This window comes from Micromys minutus, assembly GCF_963924665.1.
Source record: "Micromys minutus genome assembly, chromosome: 1".
NCBI classification, from domain to species: domain Eukaryota; kingdom Metazoa; phylum Chordata; class Mammalia; order Rodentia; family Muridae; genus Micromys; species Micromys minutus.
Genome location: NC_137969.1, coordinates 122,565,713 through 122,586,172, shown reverse-complemented (window position 1 = coordinate 122,586,172; position 20,460 = coordinate 122,565,713). Strand labels below are relative to the sequence as shown.

General features: G+C 42.9%; 1 protein-coding gene across 1 annotated transcript in view; it reads right to left on the bottom strand.

Annotated features, from left to right (window-relative positions):
* NSUN7 (NOP2/Sun RNA methyltransferase family member 7) overlaps window positions 1-19,958 on the bottom strand; it is a gene marked incomplete at both ends in the record, with an annotated part of 48,423 nt that extends 28,465 nt beyond the window's left edge. The window contains 3 exons of the mRNA XM_080942261.1: window positions 16,506-16,632; window positions 17,087-17,149; window positions 19,643-19,958. Coding sequence (XP_080798387.1) covers window positions 16,506-16,632; window positions 17,087-17,149; window positions 19,643-19,958 — 506 coding nt within the window. The remainder of the gene's footprint in view (window positions 1-16,505; window positions 16,633-17,086; window positions 17,150-19,642) is intronic.
* Between the last annotated feature and the right edge of the window lie 502 nt (window positions 19,959-20,460).

Here is a 20,460-nt window from a genome sequence, read left to right as displayed (position 1 = left end):
TCGGTGGGTGGTTTTCTTAATATCTAGGTGCCTTTAGTTCTTTGCTGATTTAATATCTAGATGCCTTTAGATCGTCCATCAGATATATAAATGGCAAAGATTTCTCTCCTATTCTGCTGCTACCTCTTCACTAATTAGTGATTTCCTTCCCCATGCAGATTAATAATTTCACGAGGTCCCATTGTAGATTGCCTCCCTTAAGTCCTGAACCATCAGAGTCCTGTTCAGAAAGTTCTTAGCTATGTCTGTATCTTGACATGCACACTCTTTTTTTTCCCCTAGCAGTTTTGTAGTTTCAGGTTTTAAAATCCTTGATTCGCTTGGATTTCTACCAATCCATGAACCCGGGAAAGGTGTCCCATCTTCTAGTGACTTCAAGTTTTTTTCTTTAGTGTCTTAAAATTTTCACTTTAGAAATCTTCACTTCTTGGTTAGGTTTGGGTTTGCTTGTTTGTTTGTTTTTGTTTTTTAAATGCTATTTTGGTTGGGACTGTTTCAGATTTCTTTCTCAGTAGGTTTGTCATTGGTATACAGGGAATCTACCTATCTCTGTGTGTTTATCTTGTATCCTGTAACTTTGCTGAGAGTATTTTATCAGCTCTAGAGGTTTTCTAGTAGGGTCTTTATGGTCTCTTTTGTACAGAATCATCTGAACCATGGATAATTTGACTTCCTCTTTTTCTATTTGTAGTCTTTACCTTACTCTTCTACAACTGTAGCTAAGACCTTGAGCACCATATTTAATAGAAGAGAGAAAAAAAAAAACTTGTCTTATTCCCGATTTTAGTGTGACTTCTTCAAATATCAAACCCTACTGCAATGTTCCTACAGTTGGGGTGGGGATTTAATCTGATTCGGTGTGTGATCTAATTTAGAGAACATTCGATGGGCTTCTGAGGTGAACGCATGTTCTGTGGCGTTAGGATGGGATGTGCTATAGGTGTCTATTAGGTCCTCTGGACCTAAAGCCCAGAGCAGGCCAGTCTCACTCTCTCCCTGCCTCCACCTTGCAGATAAGATGTAAGCTCTCAGCTACTGCCTTGCACCACGCCTCTCAGTGATGGTTGGGGACCCACTCTCTGAAACTGTAAACAAGGCTCCAGTTAAAGTGCTTTCTTTTGTGACATCTCATCACAGCAATGACGGAAATGAACATTTGGTAGTCAAAGAGCAAGTCCAGTGAAAAGGTCCAGCCATGGGATGGGTCACGCAGTAGAAAAACAACTAAGACACTGGGTGTATCAGTCTGGCTTGGCAGCTGTAGTCTTTAAGAACTTTCTAGGGCTGGAGAGATGTCTCAGTGGTTAAGAGCAATGACTGCTCTTCCAGAGGTCCTGAGTTCAGATACTAGCAATCACATGGTGGTTCACAATCATCTGTAATGGGATCTGATGCCCTCTTCTGGTGTGTCAAAAGACAGCTACAGTGGACTCATATGCATAAAATAAATTTTAAAAATGCCTTCTTTAAAAAAAACTTTCTAAAATACATTTTTCTAAGCCCCTTTGGCTTATAGGATTTCTAGTTATTGGTGTCTGATCTGAGACTTGCCTTTATATGCAACTTGGTGCTTTCAATAATTGACTGCTTTCTCTGTTCTGAACAAACAGTATGTTAACTATGGCATGGGGTACTTCTTTTCTGGTCCTATTCATTTAGTGTTTGGATGCCTCTTTGATCTTGCCGGGATCTTCTTCCCTGGGTTTGCCAATCCCCTCCCCCCCATCTATGTTTGTGGTGTGTATCACTGAATGCTTGTATGTGTGTGGGGTAATTGTGTGTGCATTTGGACGCCAGAGATTGATAGTGTCTTCCTCAGTCCTTCTCCGCTTCCTTTACTGGGACCAGGTATCTTCTTTATATGGGTGCTGAGGGTGTAAACGCTGCCCCTCGTGCTTGTGCACGAGTTCTTTGTCCAGTGAGCCATCTTCCCAGCCTGGGGAATGTTCCTTTATGATTTTATTGAAAACATCTCCTATGCCTTTGGCATGAGATTTTTCTTTTCCTGTGTCTGTAATTATTAGATTTCTTTTTTTTTTTATGGTGTCCCAAAGAGCTTCCATGTTTTATTCATTCTTTTTTTATTGATACTCAGCCCTCTGTGTGACCTGTCCCATGGTTGGGCCTCTCCACTGGACTTGCTCTTTGACTCACTGAAGGTTCATTTCCATCATCATTTCTGATCTCTGTTCAGTGTTTCTTACTATAGATATAAATTTTTTGCAACCTACTTTAAAAAAAAAAAAAAAAAGATTATATATAAGTACACTGTAGCTGTCTTCAGACACACCAGAAGAGGGCATCAGATCCCATTACAGATGGTTGTGAGCCACCGTGTGTTTTCTGGGATTTGAACTCAGGACCTTTGAAAGAGCAGTCAGTGCTCCTAACCACTGAGCCACCTCTCCAGTTCCTCTTCAGTATTTCTACCTCTTTATTTTCATGTTCTGAAATAAAGAAATTGCCTGTTTCATTGAGCTGTGTGTGTCTTCTTGGAATTTATGCAGAAATTTGTGTCAAAAATTAATTGGTGTGGGGCGCCGCCTGCACATTCTCCATTACAAGATGGCGCCGACATCCGGCTGGAGTTAGCAGTAAACAAGCCATGTGCGCACGTGCTGGGTAACTTTCCACTCCTTGAGCTCTGCCTCTCCCGCGGCGTCATAGGGCCTGATGAGTTTCAACCAATCAGGGGGCTCCACGTCCAAGGCGAGGACTGATCCCTTTATAAGGGGACGGGCTAGATAGTTCCTCCCTCTCGTTGGTCTTGTTCGTCTCGTGGATCTCGTTCGTCTTGTTCGTCCTGTTCGTCTTCTTGGACTTCTTGGTCTTCTTCGTCTTTTTCGTCACGTGTAGCAAGTACTGGTTCTCGAGGATAATAAAGTTTACTGCAGAAGGATTCTATTTCGTGTGCCGCGTCGTTCTTGCAGGCGAGACGGTTGCGCGGGACATCTGGTGCCTGAACCCGGGATCTCGACCACTCCATCGTCTGCACCACAGAAGACCCTTTGTCTTTGGGCAGAGAGGATCCAGAACTGCTGGGAGATAAGTTCGGCAAGGTATGTCTGATCCTAGATCTTTCTTTAATTTGGTTTAAATCTTCCACGGCCGTGTGAAGGGTCCGTAGAGGCTCTGGTCTTCGTCAGTGCAGTTTTTATTCTCTTCCTCTTAATTTCCTCTTGTGTCCAATGGGGCTGGTGTTAATTTTGTGCTTAAGCTGGACGTAGTTAAGCCGGGGCACACCTGCGTTCCTTAAGTCTTTGTAGATAAAAAAAAGCGGGAACGCGCTGAGACTTGCCTTTCAGTTTCACTTTGTGCCGCCACGCAAATAAGCCGCGGGCATTACATCGCTGTGATGGGCTCTTCACACTCGACCATTACAGCCCTGCAGTCAATTCTTAAGCAGAGAGATTTAGAATTGCCCACCCGCATTTTGCAGCGTTTCGTAAAAGAGGTTGAGCGTACTGCCCCTTGGTTTGCGGTCTCTGGGTCTCTCTCACCAGCCTCATGGAAAAAATTGGGTAGAGAATTAGACTGTGCGCAGAATGCCGGAGACCTCGGGCCTGGAACCATGGCCATTTGGACGATGGTACAAAATTGTTTAAGAGATAAGAGTTGTAGGCCCGCTATCGCTGCGGGGCAAGAGGTATTGAGTGAAGTCCAGGATAGACTATCAGAAGCCGAACAGAGCGAGAGGGTGGGCGCGCGCCAGAAAAAATATTCCCCCCTTAAGGAAAAAGGACCTCCAGGTACACTGTACAGCGGGAGAGTTGTTACCCACAAACCTTCAGATTTTCATTCCCTTATGCCCTCTAATATTAAGAAAAGGGGAGTCAGCTTGTACCCTGTAGAAGACTTTGAGGCTCTTAACATTGATAGCCCCGAGACTTCAGATGATGCAGGCCCATGCGCTTGTCCCCAATTGTCCCGACAGCGCCTCCTTTACCCGTGGCCCCCCCTCCTTATGCAGCACGCACGCCTGTAAAATCCTTCTCGTTCCTCCCGGAAAGGGTGAGAAGGCAGATGTGTCTTGCTTTCCCTGTGTTTGAGACAGCTGAGGGTGGCCGCGTTCATGCCCCCATAGAATATAATCAAATAAAAGAATTGGCAGAGTCAGAAAATACGGGGTAACTGCCAACTTTACTATCGCTCAGCTTGACAGACTGGCTATCTCTGCCTTAACTCCCTCTGATTGGCAGACAATTGCCAAGGCTGCTCTACCGAGCATGGGACAGTATATGGAGTGGAAGGCTCTTTGGTATAAGGCTGCCCAAACCCAAGCAAGAGCCAATGCTACGGCTTTGACTCCTGAACAACAGGAATGGACATTTGATCTGCTGACTGGCCAAGGTCGCTATGCAGCAGATCAGACAGCTTATCATTGGGGTGCCTATGCCCAAGTATCAAGCACAGCCATTAAGGCCTGGAAGGCACTTTCAAAAAAGGGAGGGGCCGATAATCAGCTTACAAAAATCATTCAGGGACCTCAAGAGCCTTTTTCAGATTTTGTAGCCCGCATGACCGAGGCGGCAGGTCGGATCTTCGGGGATCCCGAGCAGGCTGCCCCTCTTATTGAACAGCTTATTTTTGAGCAGGCCACCAAAGAATGTCGGGCCGCTATCGCCCCTAGAAAGGGCAAAGGTCTTCAAGATTGGCTTCGAGTCTGTAGAGAACTGGGCGGGCCACTCACTAATGCAGGTCTCTCGGCAGCCATTTTGCAGTCCCAGAGGGGCCCTCCACAAGCCCCTGATAGACAGATCTGTTTTAAAGAGGGAAAAGGCTTGGGACGCTATGAACAAGGACCCCTAGAGCCTGTCTTGCCTAACCCCAACAAAGAAAGGCAGGGTCTGGGCTTTTCCTAAGCGCCATTGAGGCAGTACAGCCCATACCATAGAAAATGGAGGATCCGGTATGGGTTCCTCAATGGCCCCTTACCTCCGAAAAATTAGAAGCTGTTACCCAATTAGTTAGAGAACAACTACAATTGGGTCATGTAGAACCCTCTACTTCACCTTGGAATACCCCCATTTTTGTGATTAAAAAGAAATCAGGAAAATGGTGATTGTTACATGAATTGAGAGCCATCAATGAACAAATGCATTTGCTTGGCCCTATACAACGTGGCCTATACCTCACAAAAATTTCAACAATTTTGTAGCCAGATGGCTGTGACTCATCTTACAGGTTTGCCGTATAATCCACAAGGACAAGGTATTGTGGAACGTGCTCACCGCACCCTTAAATCATATCTAATAAAACAAAAAGGGGGAATTATGCAGGCTTTGCCCCCTGTGCCTAGGACCGCAGTATCCATGGCACTATTCACCTTAAATTTTTAAAATCTTGATGACCACGGCCATACGGCGGCTGAAAGGCATTGCCTACCCATGGACAAACCAAGAGAGATGGTAAAATGGAAAGATGTCATAACTAATAAATGGAAAGGACCGGATCTTGTGTTGATAAGATCCAGGGGAGCTGTTTGTGTTTTTCCTCAGGATGAAAATAATCCCTTCTGGGTTCCCGAGAGGCTCACGCGAAAAATGATGGAGACTCCTGATGACAGCCCTGCTCCTGATGCTGTGGAACCAGAGAGTCAGAGGAGAGGCGAGATGGGCGATTCTGTCGGCATTCCTGAAACCAATTCCAGCGGAACATGATGCTACAGTCTTCCCTAAGCTTTTCACCTCCGATATTAACTTGGGTGGGGGTGGGACTCTTGGGAGCAATCCTTTGCTGCGGACTTGCGTTGCTTCTCTGGCTGGTTTGTAAGCTCAAGGCCCAAACAAAAAGAGAGACAAGGTGGTTATTGCCCAAGCGTTTGTCGCTCTAGAACATGGAGCATTCAGCCGATATCTGGTTGTCTATGCTTAAGCAGTAGGTCGCCGGCCAGACAGCTCTTGCACTCCTAGAACTTCGGTTCATTGCACAGGATTAGAGTGTCTGGTTTGAGCAGCCCATGAGGGATGCCGAGCAAAGCATCGCACTGAGAACCCCTTGTCGCGGGGCATCTCTGGGAGGTATGTCATTTTGCGTGAGGGTTGCCTGCCCCAGTGTCCCTCCCTCAGAAAAACGGCAGAGTGACAGGTCAAGAGTACTACGGGCTACAAAAAGCCTAGCGGTTACTCCTGTACATGGTCTTTATACACCTTAATGAGGATTTGACTTCTATCTCCGCCCTCCTAATATGGGTGTCCTACTTTGCTCAAAAAATAAAAGATAGGGGGAGATGTGGGGCGCCGCCTGCACATTCTCCATTACAAGATGGCGCCGACATCCGGCTGGAGTTAGCAGTAAACAAGCCATGTGCGCACGTGCTGGGTAACTTTCCACTCCTTGAGCTCTGCCTCTCCCGTGGCGTCATAGGGCCTGATGAGTTTCAACCAATCAGGGGGCTCCACGTCCAAGGCGAGGACTGATCCCTTTATAAGGGGACGGGCTAGATAGTCTCTCTCTCTCTCGTTGGTCTCGTTCGTCTCGTGGATCTCGTTCGTCTTGTCCATCCTGTTCGTCTTCTTGGACTTCTTGGTCTTCTTCGTCTTTTTCATCACGTGTAACAAGTGCTGGTTCTCGAGGATAATAAAGTTTACCGCAGAAGGATTCTATTTCGTGTGCCAAGGAGATACATAGTCTTGGTTTCCATGTTTCTTGTGGGTTTGCACTAGGATTTGCCCATCTTCAGATAGATTGTTGGTTAATGGGGCAGGCAGAGTTTGTTCTTATTTCAAGTCACCGTGATTTGGGAAGGTGTTTGTAGAGTTCATGAAAGACTGGTTGTAGCAGGGCTAAGATGGTGTCTTTCAGCACCAGGACCTATCCTCCTGTTCTCCCCTAACAGCTGAGTGTTGTCTAAAACTCAATGTGCAGCAGCAAACCCACTATGAGCAATCGCTCCTTTGTGCCAGTGACTTCAGGGAGCAAAGGGGCACCGACAGTGTGTACTAAGTTACTGTGGAATGAGTGGGAAGAAAGGGAAAGTGGGTGGGACTTGGTGGTCAGCGTTGGGACGCTGGATATAAAGTGGAGCAGTGTGATGGACATAATGGGAAAACGGTCGACAAGAAGACGGAGGAAGGGTATGGGTCTTTGTTAAAGACCGGAAGGAGAAGGTTATAGATAGCTTTCAGGTCACATGAAACAGTCTTGTCTACCTGGAGGTTAAAGTCAAGAGAGCCTGTAAAATAGGCCAGCATATGCTCTTTGAGAGAAGAAAAAGGAAAAAGAAGTGACGTGGGGAAGGGAATACATATGTGTCGTGACCAGTGGGAAGCCAGCTGGCTGACTACACTGACCTTGGGTTTATATAAATAAGGAACAACTGGGGCCAGGTAAATATATAGACTCGATTCTGGGTGGCTGGATTCCTGAGCTTCTGTCTCACGGTTGGAAGCATCTCCACACTGTCCTGTCCCCTGGACGATGCTCCTGTGGCTCTTCTTCCACCTTTGCCCTTGGACAGTCTCAGAGCCACACTCGTGTTAAGTTCACTCGTGGAACCAATCAGTAGCCTCTTCCAAGAGCTGTGGTGACAGCCGAGGTGTTCTCTGCTCAACTGTCACTGCTGCGTGCGAATCAGCCAGGCAGCTGGTAAGTGGTGGTCAGAGCACCGTTTGGAGTTTGTGCATTTTCCAGCTGTCTTGGGTTCCCTACTGGGGTGTTGGGGGCAGTCCTGGGGCACCAGACAGTGGAGTCCTTTCTACAAGATATCTGCTGATCCAGCTTCTGTTCATTTCCTGCACGATGTCCCCAAGGCCAGCCTACTGGTTCCCACACCAGCAACTGCAGTGCTTACAGTAGCATCCACTGATCTGATCACACAGGAAGCTCATTGGAACTGATGAGCAAGCAGATCGTAGAGACAAGAAATGTAGCTGCCAGTCTGATAAATCCCGTCCCCTCAGATACCCTGTAGTCAGCCTCTGATTCCAATGTGGCCACTGTCTTCCCTAGTTCCAAAATGAACAGTTTATTGATGCTTGGCCATAATCTTCTTCTGGAAAAGTATAAATTCCATACAGATAACAGATTCTTCACTAGAAAGGTTAAAAGGTCAAAGAAGGGCCAGGAAAAAGAAGTGGGAGAAAAACCCATTTTAAAGAAGGGTTTAAGGGATGTTCTGGCAAATGACACACTTTGGGGGCATAATGGGTGATGAGAAAATTGGAGGAAAAAAAAAGAACATATCTGAGCAAAAGTAATTTTCCTGCATAGTTAGCTTAATATTCACAAATCATTTAATATGCATTAACACTTAGAATAAAGAAAAAAATGACACTGTGGCCTTTCAAAACTAATCTCTGCTTTCTTAATTCAGCAAGATGGCCGTTTTCCACCTCCTGTATTGCAAGGTAAAGTCCCTTCAGGCGTGAGTCCAAGACTGTTTTAAGGCTCAACTTACTCAGTTTTCTGTTTGTTTCTTTGTCCTCTCAGGATCAGATTTCTATGTTGTTTCTTGTATAACAGTTCAAACACTTAGCTCATTTATTTATTTTTTTACACATTGTCTAACTATCCATGCTATTCAATTTTGACTACAGGGTTACATCTTAAATTATAGCACTCTGTCTCTCAGGGAGGTGCACAGCTGTAAAGTCAACAACCAGAGGTTGGAGGCAAGGCAATCATGAGTTCAAGGCCAGACTCAGCTACACAGCAAGGTCAAGGCTTGCCTGAGCCACACAAGACCTTGCCTCAAAGGTAAGCAAATTTCACTTTACTTGCCCTGTGGAGCAGATGATAGGGAGTAATAAGAATTATAACCAGGGGATCCAATGAAGCTTTACGCATTAGCTACCACAGAGGGTAGCAGAGCAGAGGAAAGGGCCTGAAACCAAGCATTTACATAGATGGTAGTACCTCAGTTGTAACAAGGAAGACTTGAGGTTGAACAGTTTGGAAATCCTCTGACAGGAGTTTAGAGCTAATAAGTTAGTCTAAGAAAAGAAACTAGCCAACTGCACCACATACACGCAGGCATGGGGTCAGCAACGGGGCTTTCCCAGCATGGGCTAGGGGGGGTGGAGTAGAAGACAGGATGTTAAAGAGAGAGAGAAGGAAACAAACTAAGAGAGAAGCAATAGGAAAAACAGTAAAGAACCCAGAGTCCTTTTAGCTTTCCAGTTCCTAATTCCATTTCTTCCCAGGTCCTCGTGGGAGCACTCCCTTTATCCGAACAGTCTCCATTCTTGTTCAAGATAACTGGCAGAGCCTCCCCAAAGTTCATAACCTTAATTAAAATACTTTAGTTTTGCTTGTCATGATAGCACTTGCTGACTGAGGTAGGAGGGTCACCTGAGCTTAGGAGTATGAAATCAACCTCAGCAACACAGCTCCTCAAAAACAAAACAAAACAAAAAAAAAACAAACAAAAAAACAAAACAAAAAAAAACAAACAAACAAAAAACCAAACCCCAAAAAGATACTCTAATTGTTGTATCTTTTTAAAAGATGTTTAAAAGTTTGTCACTTGTATGTGTGTTTGAGAAGGGGGCATTTGAGCCACATAAGTGCACCGTGGCAGAGGTCAGAAGATGACATCAGATCCTCTAAGCCATCGAAGTGGGAGCTAGGAACCAAATTCAGGTCCTCTGTAAGAATAGTGTGTGTGCTCTTACCACTGAGCCATCTCTCCAGCCCCCATAAGTCTTTATCTTCATACATACACTTTTCCTATATTGCTTTGCTGTTCTCTGCAACTCAGTTATCTAACACAGGCGTTTCTCGCATCATTTAGTGTGAGTTGCGTATAATAAGAAAAATAAGTATAATGTGACTTGACTAATTTTGATAAGGTTTACATATTACATTTTATGATGATTTTAAAGAACTGTGTAGCCATGCTGGCCTGGTACATACAATCCTTCTGTCTCAGTTTCCCATGTACTGGGATTACAGGCATGGACCACTAGACCTGGTTTTTTTGTAAACTTGGGGGGCAAGTGGGGGGAGTGGGATATTGGCAGCAATGCAACTAGATCCATGTTATGGTCCAAAGGACGGTGCTGTATGTTGTGACGAACAGGAAGTATGGGCTTCAGAAGACCTTAATTACACAGTAATACTTTCTGATCCCTCTGGCTTCAAAAGCTGGGCCTTGGCTAGTGTTGTCAGCTAGTCTGTCCCTAATGAGCTCACACACTGGTCTTTCCTGGAGTGCTGTGGCTTTCCTGGTTAACTCAGCTAACCTGAGCTCTCATTGGCCAGTCTGCAATGACACTGTGATGGTTGGGAGAATTTCTTAATGCCAGATCGTATCAAAGAGAGACCCAGTGAAGCACAGGAAGACACCGTCAAGGCTACCCCATAGCATGTGGCTGTATCAGTCTCTGAACCTGTCCTGTATGCACACCTGGAAAGCAGCTGGCCCAGCACCTGGAAAGCAGCTGGCCCAGCACCTGGAAAGCAGCTGGCCCAGCACCTGGAAGCAGCTGGTTCCATACTGATATGAACAGTGAGGTGGTTTTTACAAAAGAATATTTCTTCTTCTCAGCACCGTAAGCAACCTTCTCCAAAATTAACCATATAATTGGACACAAAAGAGGCCTCAACAGATACAAGAAGATTGAAACAATCGCATGCATCCTATCAGATCACCGTGGACTAAGGCTGGTTGTCAATAACAACAAAAAACACAGAAAGCCCACATACACATGAAAGTTAAACAACACTTTACTCAATGATAACTTGGTCAAGAAAAAAATATAGAAAGAAATTAAAGACTTTTTAGAATTTAATGAAAATAAAGGCACAACATACCCAAACCTATGGGCTGCAATGAAAGCAGTACTAAGAGAGAAACTCATAGCTCTGAGCACCTCCAAAAAGAAACTGGAGAGAGCACACACTAACAACTTGACAGCTCTAGAAACCTGAAAGCTCTAGAATGAAAAGAAGAAATACACCCAAGAGGAGTAGAAGGTAGGAAATAATCAAACTCAGAGCTGAAATCAACCAAATAGAGACAAAAACAACTAAAAAAGAATCAACAAAAGCAGAATCTGGTTCTTTGAGAAATTCAACAAGCTAGATAAACCCTTAGCCAGACTAACCAGAGGGCAAAGAGAGAGTATCCAAAAATTAACAAATCAGAAATGAAAAGGGAGACAACAAAAACTGAGAAAATTCAAAAAATCATCAGATTCTACTACAAAAGCATATATTCAACAAAACTACAAAATTTGGAGGAAATGGGCAAATTTCTAGACAGATACCAGATCAGATAAACCATCTAAACAGTCCTATAACCCTTAAAGAAATAGAAACAGTCATTAAAAGTCTCTCAACCAAAAGGCCCAAGACCAGATGTTTAGTGCAGAATTTTATCTAAGAAAACCTAATAACAATACTCTTCAAACTATTCCACAAAATAGGAACAGAAGGAACAATAGCCAATTTGTTCTATGAAGTCATAATTATGCTCACACCTAAACCACATAAAGACCCAACAAAGAAAGAGAACTTCAGACCAATTTCATGTATGAATATCAATGCAAAAATACTCAACAAAATTCTCACAATCTGAATTCAAGAACACGTCAAAATGATCATCCATCATGATCAAGAGGCTTTATCCCAGAGATGCAGGGATGGTTCAGTATATGGAAATCCATCAACGTAATTCACAAACGCAAAGAAAAAAAATACATGATCATCTCACTGGATGCTGAGAAAGCACTTGATAAAACTCAACACCCCTTCATGATAAAAGTCTTGGAAAGATCAGGAATTCAAGCCCTTACTTAAACATAGTAAAAGCAATATGTACCAAACCAGTAGCCAACATCAAACTAAATGGTGAGAAACTTGAAGCAATCTCACCAAAATCAGGGACTATACAAGCTGCCCACTCTCCCTCTACCTATTCAAAACAGTACTGGAAGTTCAAGTCAGAGAAATTAGACAACAAAAGGAGGTCAAAGGGATAGAAATTGGAAAGAAAGGAGTCAAAAGATTACTATTTGCAGATGATTGATAATATACTTAAGTGACCTCAAAAATTCCACCAGAGAATTTCTAAACCTAAAAAGTAACTTCAGCAAAGCAGCTGGATATAAAATTAACTCAAACAAATCAGTAGCCTTTCTCTACTCAAAGGATAAACAGGCTGAGAAAGAAATTAAGGAAATGACATCCTTCACAATAGTCACAAATAATATGATATATATTGGGGTGATTTTAACCAAGCAAGTGAAGGCAAGAACTTCAAGTCTCTGAAGAAAGACATTGAAGAAGATCTCAGAAGATGGAAAGATCTCCCATGCTCATGGATTGACAGGATTAATATAGTAATAATGGCCATCTTGCTGAAAGCAATCTACAGACTCAATGCAATCCCCATCAAAATTCCAACTCAATTCTTCATAGACTTAGAACAATTCAAAAATTCAGTTGAAATAGCAAAAAAACTCAGGATAGCAAAAACTATTCTCAACAATAAAAGAACTTCTGGGGGAGTCACTATCTCTGACCTCAAGCTGTATTATAGAGCAATAGTGATAAAAACTACATGGTATTGGTACAGAGACAGGCAGGTAGATCAATGGAATAGAACCGAAGACCCAGAAATGAACCCACACACCTACGGTCACTTGATCTTTGAAAAAGGAGCTAAAATCACCCAGTAGAAAAAAGACAGCATTTCCAACAAATAGTGTTGGTTCAATAGGCAGTCAGCATGCAGAAGAATTCACATCAATTCCTTCTTATCTCCTTGTACAAAGCTGAAGTCCAAGTGAATCAAGGACCTCCACATAAAACCAGATACACTGTAATTAATATAGGAAAAAGTGGGAAGAGCATGAGCACAAGGGACATTTTCCTGAATAGAACACCAGTGGCTTATGCTCTAAGATCAAGAATTGACAAATGGGACCTCATGAAATTGCAAGGCTTCTGTAAGGCAAAGGACACTGTCAATAGGACAAAACAGAAATCAACAGAATGGGAAAAGATCTTTACCAACCTTACATCCAATAGAGGGCTAATATCTGATACATACAAAGAACTCAAGAAGTTAGACTCCAAGAAACCAAATAACCTTACTTAAAAAATGGGAGACAGAGCTAAACAAAGAATTCTCAACTGAGGAATACCAAATGGCTGAGAAGCACCTAAAGAAATGTTCAACATCCGAAGTCATTAGGGAAATGCAAATCAAAACAACCCCGAGATTCCACCTCAGACCAGTCAGAATGGCTAAGATCAAAAACTCAGGTGACAGCAGATGCTGGTGAGGATGCAGAGAAAGAGGAACACTCCTCCACTATTGGCGGGGTTGTAAGCTGGTACATACACTCTGGAAATCAGTCTGGTGGTCCCTCAGAAAATTGGACATAGTACTACCTGAAGACCCAGCTATACCATTCCTGGACATATACCCAAAAGATGCCCCAACACATAGCAAGGACACATGCTCCACTATGTTCATAGCAGTTTTATTTATAATAGCCGGAAGCTGGGAAAACCCAGATGTTCTTCAACAGAGGAATGGATACAGAAAATGAAGTACTACTCAACTATTAAAAACAATGACTTCATGAAATTCTTAGGCAAATGTATGGAACTAGAAAAATGTCACACTGAGCGACATAACCCAGTCACAAAAGAACACACATGGTATGCACTCACTGATAAGTGAATATTAGCCCCAAAGCTCAGAATACCCAAGATACCCAAGACCTTATGAAGCTCAAGAAGAAGGAAGACCAAAGTATGGTCGATTTAGTCCTTCTTAGAAGGGGCAACAAAATATTCACAGGAGAAAATATGGAAACAAAGTGTAAAGCAGAGACTAAAGGAAAGGTTATCCAGAGACTGCCCCACCTGGGGCTCCATCCCATATATAGACACCAAACCCAGACATTTGCTGTACATCTTGACAGGACCCTAATATAGAGTCTCCTGAGAGGCTCTACCAGAGCCTGACAAATACAGATGTGGATGCTCACAGCCAACCATTGGTGTGAGCACAGGGTCCTCAATGGAGGAGTTAGAGAAAAGACTGAAGGAGCTGAAGGGGTTTGCAACCCACAGGAAAAACAGCCTTATCAACCAAACAGACCCCCCTAAGCTCCCAGAGACTAAACCACCAACCAAAGAGTACACATGGAGGGACCCAGGCCCCAGCCCCAAATGTAGCAGAGAATAGCTTTGTGGGCATCAATGGGAGGAGAGACCTTTGGTCCTGTGAAGGCTCGATGCCCCAATGTAGAGGAATGCCAGGGCAGGGAGGTGGGAGAGGGTGGGTGGGTGGGAGGAGGAGCACCCTCACAGAAGCAGGAGGGAGGGAGATGGGATAGAGGGTTTCCAGAGGGAAAACAGGGAAAGGAATTAACATTTGAAATGTAAACAAAATATCCAATTTAAAAGAAAAAAGAAAAAACAAACAAAAATAAAACAAAACAAAAAACCAAAATCAAACAGTAACAGAAAGCAGGAGGGAGCCAGGTCCTCAGTAGTGGGGTGCACACAGATAATCGCTTTGCTCTTCTCCATCCACACTTCATGGCTACGACGGCCATTGGCAGTACTATGCTATGCCCTTAGTCTACCAGAATGTGTCAGCCACCGTGGAAGGAATGGTATGGTGCACCAGACCTAGCAGGGCATGGGACCTAGATTCTCAATCCCTGGTTTTGAATTCTGGCTAACCCCCTTTCTGTGTTATGCTAGGGAGATACGTTAACCTGTCTGTCAGTTTTCCCATGTATAAGATTATCTGTCCCTTACTAGTAACCGACTATTAAAGTAACCACTGTGTAAAGGACTTCTTAGAGCAGCCATTGAGACAAACATTCAAGACAGCAATGATTATTATTCTATGGCCTGAATCTCCTGCTCTTGGTTTTCAGTCACTTAAATGAAATGATTTAAATTTTCCCTAAGTATAAAGCTTAGTATACCAACAACCCTTCTGGACTTTTCTATTGACAAGGCTGCTGTTGCTTCACGGTGGTACTGAAGTTCAATCATTAATATAACAATACAACAGAGAACGGAATAACACAGGCGACTGGGAGGTGGGCCAGTGGCATGGCTGAGTGGGTAAAGTTTGATTCTTAAATCCTACGGTGGAAGGAGAGAAGCCAACAGCCAGACGCAGCTCCGGCATATGAGCCTCTGCACTCACACACACACACACACACACACACACACATCATATACACACAACGGTAGTAAATGAAAATTTAGCACACACATCACATACACACAACGATAGTGAATAATAATTTAAGCCTATATCCAACAGTGTATTAGAATATTATTTTGTGCCTCCAAAGCAAAATATCAGAAAGGAGGTAATTTATAAAGGACAGAAGCTTTTTTTTTTTTTTTCTGCTGGGAAGCCAGGGTTTGCGGCTGTGGCAGAAAGTAAGAGTCAAAGAGTAGAAATTCATCCTGATACTTTTTCTTTTGTAGTGCTGACTGCTCTTCCAGAGGTCCTGAGTTCAAATCCCAGCAACCACATGGTAGCTCACAACCATCTATAATGGGATCCGATGCCCTTTTCTGGTGTGTCTGAAGACAGCTACAGTGTACTTATATATAATAAATAAATCTTTAAAATCGACCTTAAAAAAAAAAAAAAAAAAAAAAAGCCAGATGCAGCAAGCAACCCTTGCCTGTAATTCTAATGTTCAGCCAGCAGAGGCAGGAGGATTGCTGGAGCTTCCTGGCCCAACAACTTTAACCAAATCAGTGAGCCCCAGGGTCTGTGAGACACCCTGTGTCTTAAACTAAGAAAGGGAGTCATTGAGGAAGGCATAAGAAACTGCTAACCTTCACAGGTATGCACCTGTCTTTCCCCATCACACACACACACACACACACAATTAAAGCATCCCTCACTAGATACTACATCCCAACACTGCCATATGAGAATTAAATTTTCAACATCTGAATTCTGGGGACACCTTCAAGACACAGCACACAGTACCATTAACACATGGAACATGGAGCATGTACTGACCACTTACTTAATATATGCCCAGTTCTACCTTCACTAGGAATCTGTTATCTTCCCTAACTGCCCTTTGAAATAAGTGCTTATCCACATGACAGTCTCCTGTTGAAATTTAGGATAAAGAAGAAACTAAAACATGAGCTTGTTCTTGACTAAACATGTTTCTTTCAATTTGGCAGAACAGTGAATTCTTGTGTGGTGTTAGAATTTTTCATTTGCTATATGTTAGTTTTTTTTTTAAGGCTGTCAATTAAGAAAACAAAAGTAGCTGTTTCAAATTAAGCTTAGCTTTTTATACATGTACTCAAACTATTAGAAATTTGTAATGATTTTGCACATGCTTATACACTGGATCATGCAATTCAACATCTTACTACAATTTGATTTGAAGTTAGATATTTAAACTATTCATGACTGTTTTCAAAGGAACTCAAAACACATACTTTTCTATAAATTTTGAGACATAAGTATCTATAAATTATACTCAATCAACATTTTATAGATCGAAATGCTAACATTGGTTACATATGAATGTCCTCTTTACCTGTTAAGAAGGTTCTCCACTTCTTGAACTTCTGATATGGTCTCTTCGTCATCGGAAAGGACCCGGGGCTGAAATTTTCTATCTTGGAAATCATACAGCATCACAAGGATAAGACTGTTCAAGTGATCTGGCTACGAAGGGGAAACACACATGAAGAAAACCAAGGTCACAGTATCCAAGGCCTGAGGTATAACTCAGAGCAGAATGCTTGCCTAGTGTGAATGAGGCCTTAGGTTTGATCCCCCAAGCGGGGGAGTAAATATGGGTAATAGTATTTTTATTGTTACTTTTCATAACAGAAGAAGAATATGTTCATCTTTACATAGTAGGGTTAGATTTAGAAACAGAGAAGGTCTTCAGAAGAACAAAGTATCTAGTTTAAGAGGAAAACCTTCTCAAGAAAGACAACTTGAAGGATATGAGTCAAAATGACAAGAGTTGGGGTCACAGTGTAAGTCTTAGAGGTCAGAAAACATACATTTTAAAGAAGCCTCAACATGATGCAAAGTATTATTTATATATATGGGGGGTTGCACATTTTCTCACCATAAGGAGGCCAACTGAGTCTAGAAGTTGTTTACTTACGATTGAGGTACTTGTGAAGATATAGCTATCTATTAATATACTTTCCAAAATATCTTGGTCTGCAAGACAAGGGAAAAGCCTGCTACCCAAAATATCAAAGCTGAAAAGGAAGACTTTACATTAAATACACTTTCTAAGTAATGTTGTAAAGTTACTGTCATATTTAAAATCCACCTCGACTCCTAATGAATCATTACTACATACATTCCGACAGCCAGATGAAATAGTTACAGTTGTTGTGAATCCTGCACCGTCTCGGGTCAAGTTCTACAGAGTCAAAGCACTATCTGAATAATTAAAGAAGGCAGAAAGGAATTCTGACCTTTAATTTATGACCTTTGAAAGACATTAGAGAAGATATAACTGGTAGCATTAAACAGCAGGGCTGGAGAAATGGCTGAGCACTTAAGAGCACTGGCTGCCTTCCAGAGGATCCTGGTTTGATTCCCAGGACCCAAACTGTAGCTCACTGTCTGCCACTCCACTTCCAAGGGAATTTGGTGCCCTCTTCTGGCCTCCAGTGGCACTGTATGCACAACCATGTACATGAAAATATTTAAGATGCTAACCCTTTCTCTTTTCCGTTCTAAGGATTGCTGACATGTTGTATTATTAAGTGTTATTAATATTTTGTTCTGGGGTTTTGTTCTGCTTATGAGAGAGGTTAGTTTATTTTAATATCCTTGCTGGTGTTAATTATCAAGGTTTTTGCTGGCCTTATGATGAGAAATGTCTCTCCTCTATGTTCTTTGACACGACTTTTATTGGCCATAATTATAAGTTAAGTATCTGATAAAACTCAATAATGAAGGTGCAGATGAGATATTTAACCTAAGACCCAAATGACATGAGTCAGCACACAAGGATCTTCATAAGGACAGTGATCCAAACAGCAAAGAACAGAAAAACTACTCTGTAGGTATTAGGTGGGAACGGCTCCCCTAGGTTTGTATTTTTCCATACCCTTAAACTATAAACATCTTTATTTTTAATAAGGCAAACAGAAAGTAAGCCCTAGTTTTAACTCACTCAACATTCATGGGGGAAAAACATATATTGTAGACACTGAATTTCAATCTTTATTTGGGAAATAAGAAATTAAAGAAGACTAATTTTCAAGTGGACACTATAATTCTCATAGGAAATCTTTTGGGAAACACTATACATATTTAAGCTACCAGCTCTGGAGCTGGAGTAATATTCTAATTTCATTTCTAAGGAAAAAAATCTTGGCTTCTGTTGCAGAAACTATAATTTCTGTACCCATGACAGAATTCTGACATGGAAAGGTATGTGCAGACGATAAACCATTGACTGCTGGGGTCATTATAAAATCACAGGGACAAAATGAAGGAAAACAGTGCGTGATTTCACCAATGTCACACTGGTTAGGACTCTTGCAAAAACAATCACCTCTGTCTGCCTTTCATATTGGGCAGGAAGCATGAACCTTAGATATCTAAAGTTATATAACATTCCTACTCTGAAATATCAGTTTAAATAACAGCTATACTTTATTCGATGTATTCTATGTTTTGGGCAGGTAAAGAAAACTTAATTAACACCCATATAGATAAAATAAAAATAAATAAATCTACAAAGAAACATAGATAGATAGATAGATAGATAGATAGATACATATATATATGTGTGTGTGCACACACACACATTCTCACACACACACACACTGACAGTTCTTCTCATGGTAGCAATATCTGGTTATGCGTACCTACAGCTATCCTTACACTTGGAAGTTGGCAGTGAGCGACCACGAAGGAGCTCTGGAAATTTGAGTCTAGCACGTTGGTGGCAAATTTGAAAGGAGAAACCTACTTAAATTTGGCACTCCAAATTACAGCTGTTGGCTAAGACCTGAATAATCTTGATTGGGTTGACTTAGCTGTAGTATTTACTGTTTAAAGACTGTACTTTTCTTCTTCTTCCCTCTCCACTGTCTCTCTTGAATTTGGCACACCTCGTGAACTTAAAATACAAGGTGTAAATACAGAGGAACGTGCTGGCACTAGGCCGGGAGAGGAGATGAGTAAGGTGTAGATTCCTACTCTTCCCATTAATGAGACTGTTTCCGGTACGTTCGTTCTTTTTCCTTTTTGAGAAGGGCCTGGCTCTATAGCCCATCCTGGTCTTGGAACTCCAAATCCTTAAGGCTCAGCAGCTGGGACTACAGGCCTATACAACCATGTTGGCTCCTGTCTATTTTAATGACTGCACGATACCTACCTAAGGACAAGTGTGGTGAAATCTCTAGTTTCCCTTAGGACTCTTTCCTTTTTAGACTGTTATATTTAGCCAGAGATATACACATGACTAAAAAAATGGCATGTTTGAGGGGCTAGGGTGCATTCTGCATTCCATTAATTTCCTTGCCTTCTCCCCCATTACACCCCCTCTCCTCACCTGCCTCCCCGCACCCCTACCTGAAACAGAATCTCACTCTGTAGCCCAGGTTGGCTTTGAACTTAGCATATGCCACCATGCCTGGCTTTGCTATTTTCCTTTTAGCGCTGACCCTCAGAAATGGTATTACTCACACTTCAGGGTACTGAAAGCCAACTCATAGGACAAACGCTGAAAAGATTCATCCTCCGTGTGGGACGAGGAGGACGGCAGGGGTTCGTTCCCATAATTTATTATGACTTTGTCTGGCGACCTTTGGATTCGAATACCCTGAAAAATGTTCGCTGCCATGGCGTACACGGAGTCTGGAAAGCTAGATTTCTCTGAGACGACACTTGAAGAACTTCTCTTGGAGACTACATTTTCTGACATCTCTAGGGAAGCGAGTTGGGAGACCTCCTCCATGTTTTCTTGGCCAAAAAAGTCCATTTCGCTCTTTGGGTCCGGCATGCTTGCTCCCTTATCTCAACAACTCAAGTTTCAAGTTCAATTCAGGTGGTCCGGGGAGATTGCTATCGTTGTAGTCTTTGGCATCGTCTCTGAGAAGAGAACAGGTTATCTTGGTAAATCTCTGTTTCTACAGCACCTCTCTCCATGGCCCCTTTCTTGTGACCTTAGAGACGTGGCACCTACTAGTAGCCCATACATCTATCCCATTCTTCCAACTGCAAGAAAAACTTGCACAGCTGGAGATCCTTCCCCACCCCCACCCCCAGAGTGAATTTTGCCACAGCCCGTTGAGGACAGACCCACTAGGTCCCCCCTGGCCACGCATCTTCAGCATCCAAGGGAGTAAGGGTCCCATCACCTTCTCCGCGAATCCGCCCTTCCTTGGGGTTGGGATGTTTCCCGGGGCTCTGGGGCTTGAAGACACGGCAGCCTCTGCACTTGGGGCGATGGAGGCGGTACTAGGCCCTCGGGAGCCCCGGGAGGCGGCGGCCCGTGGAGGCCG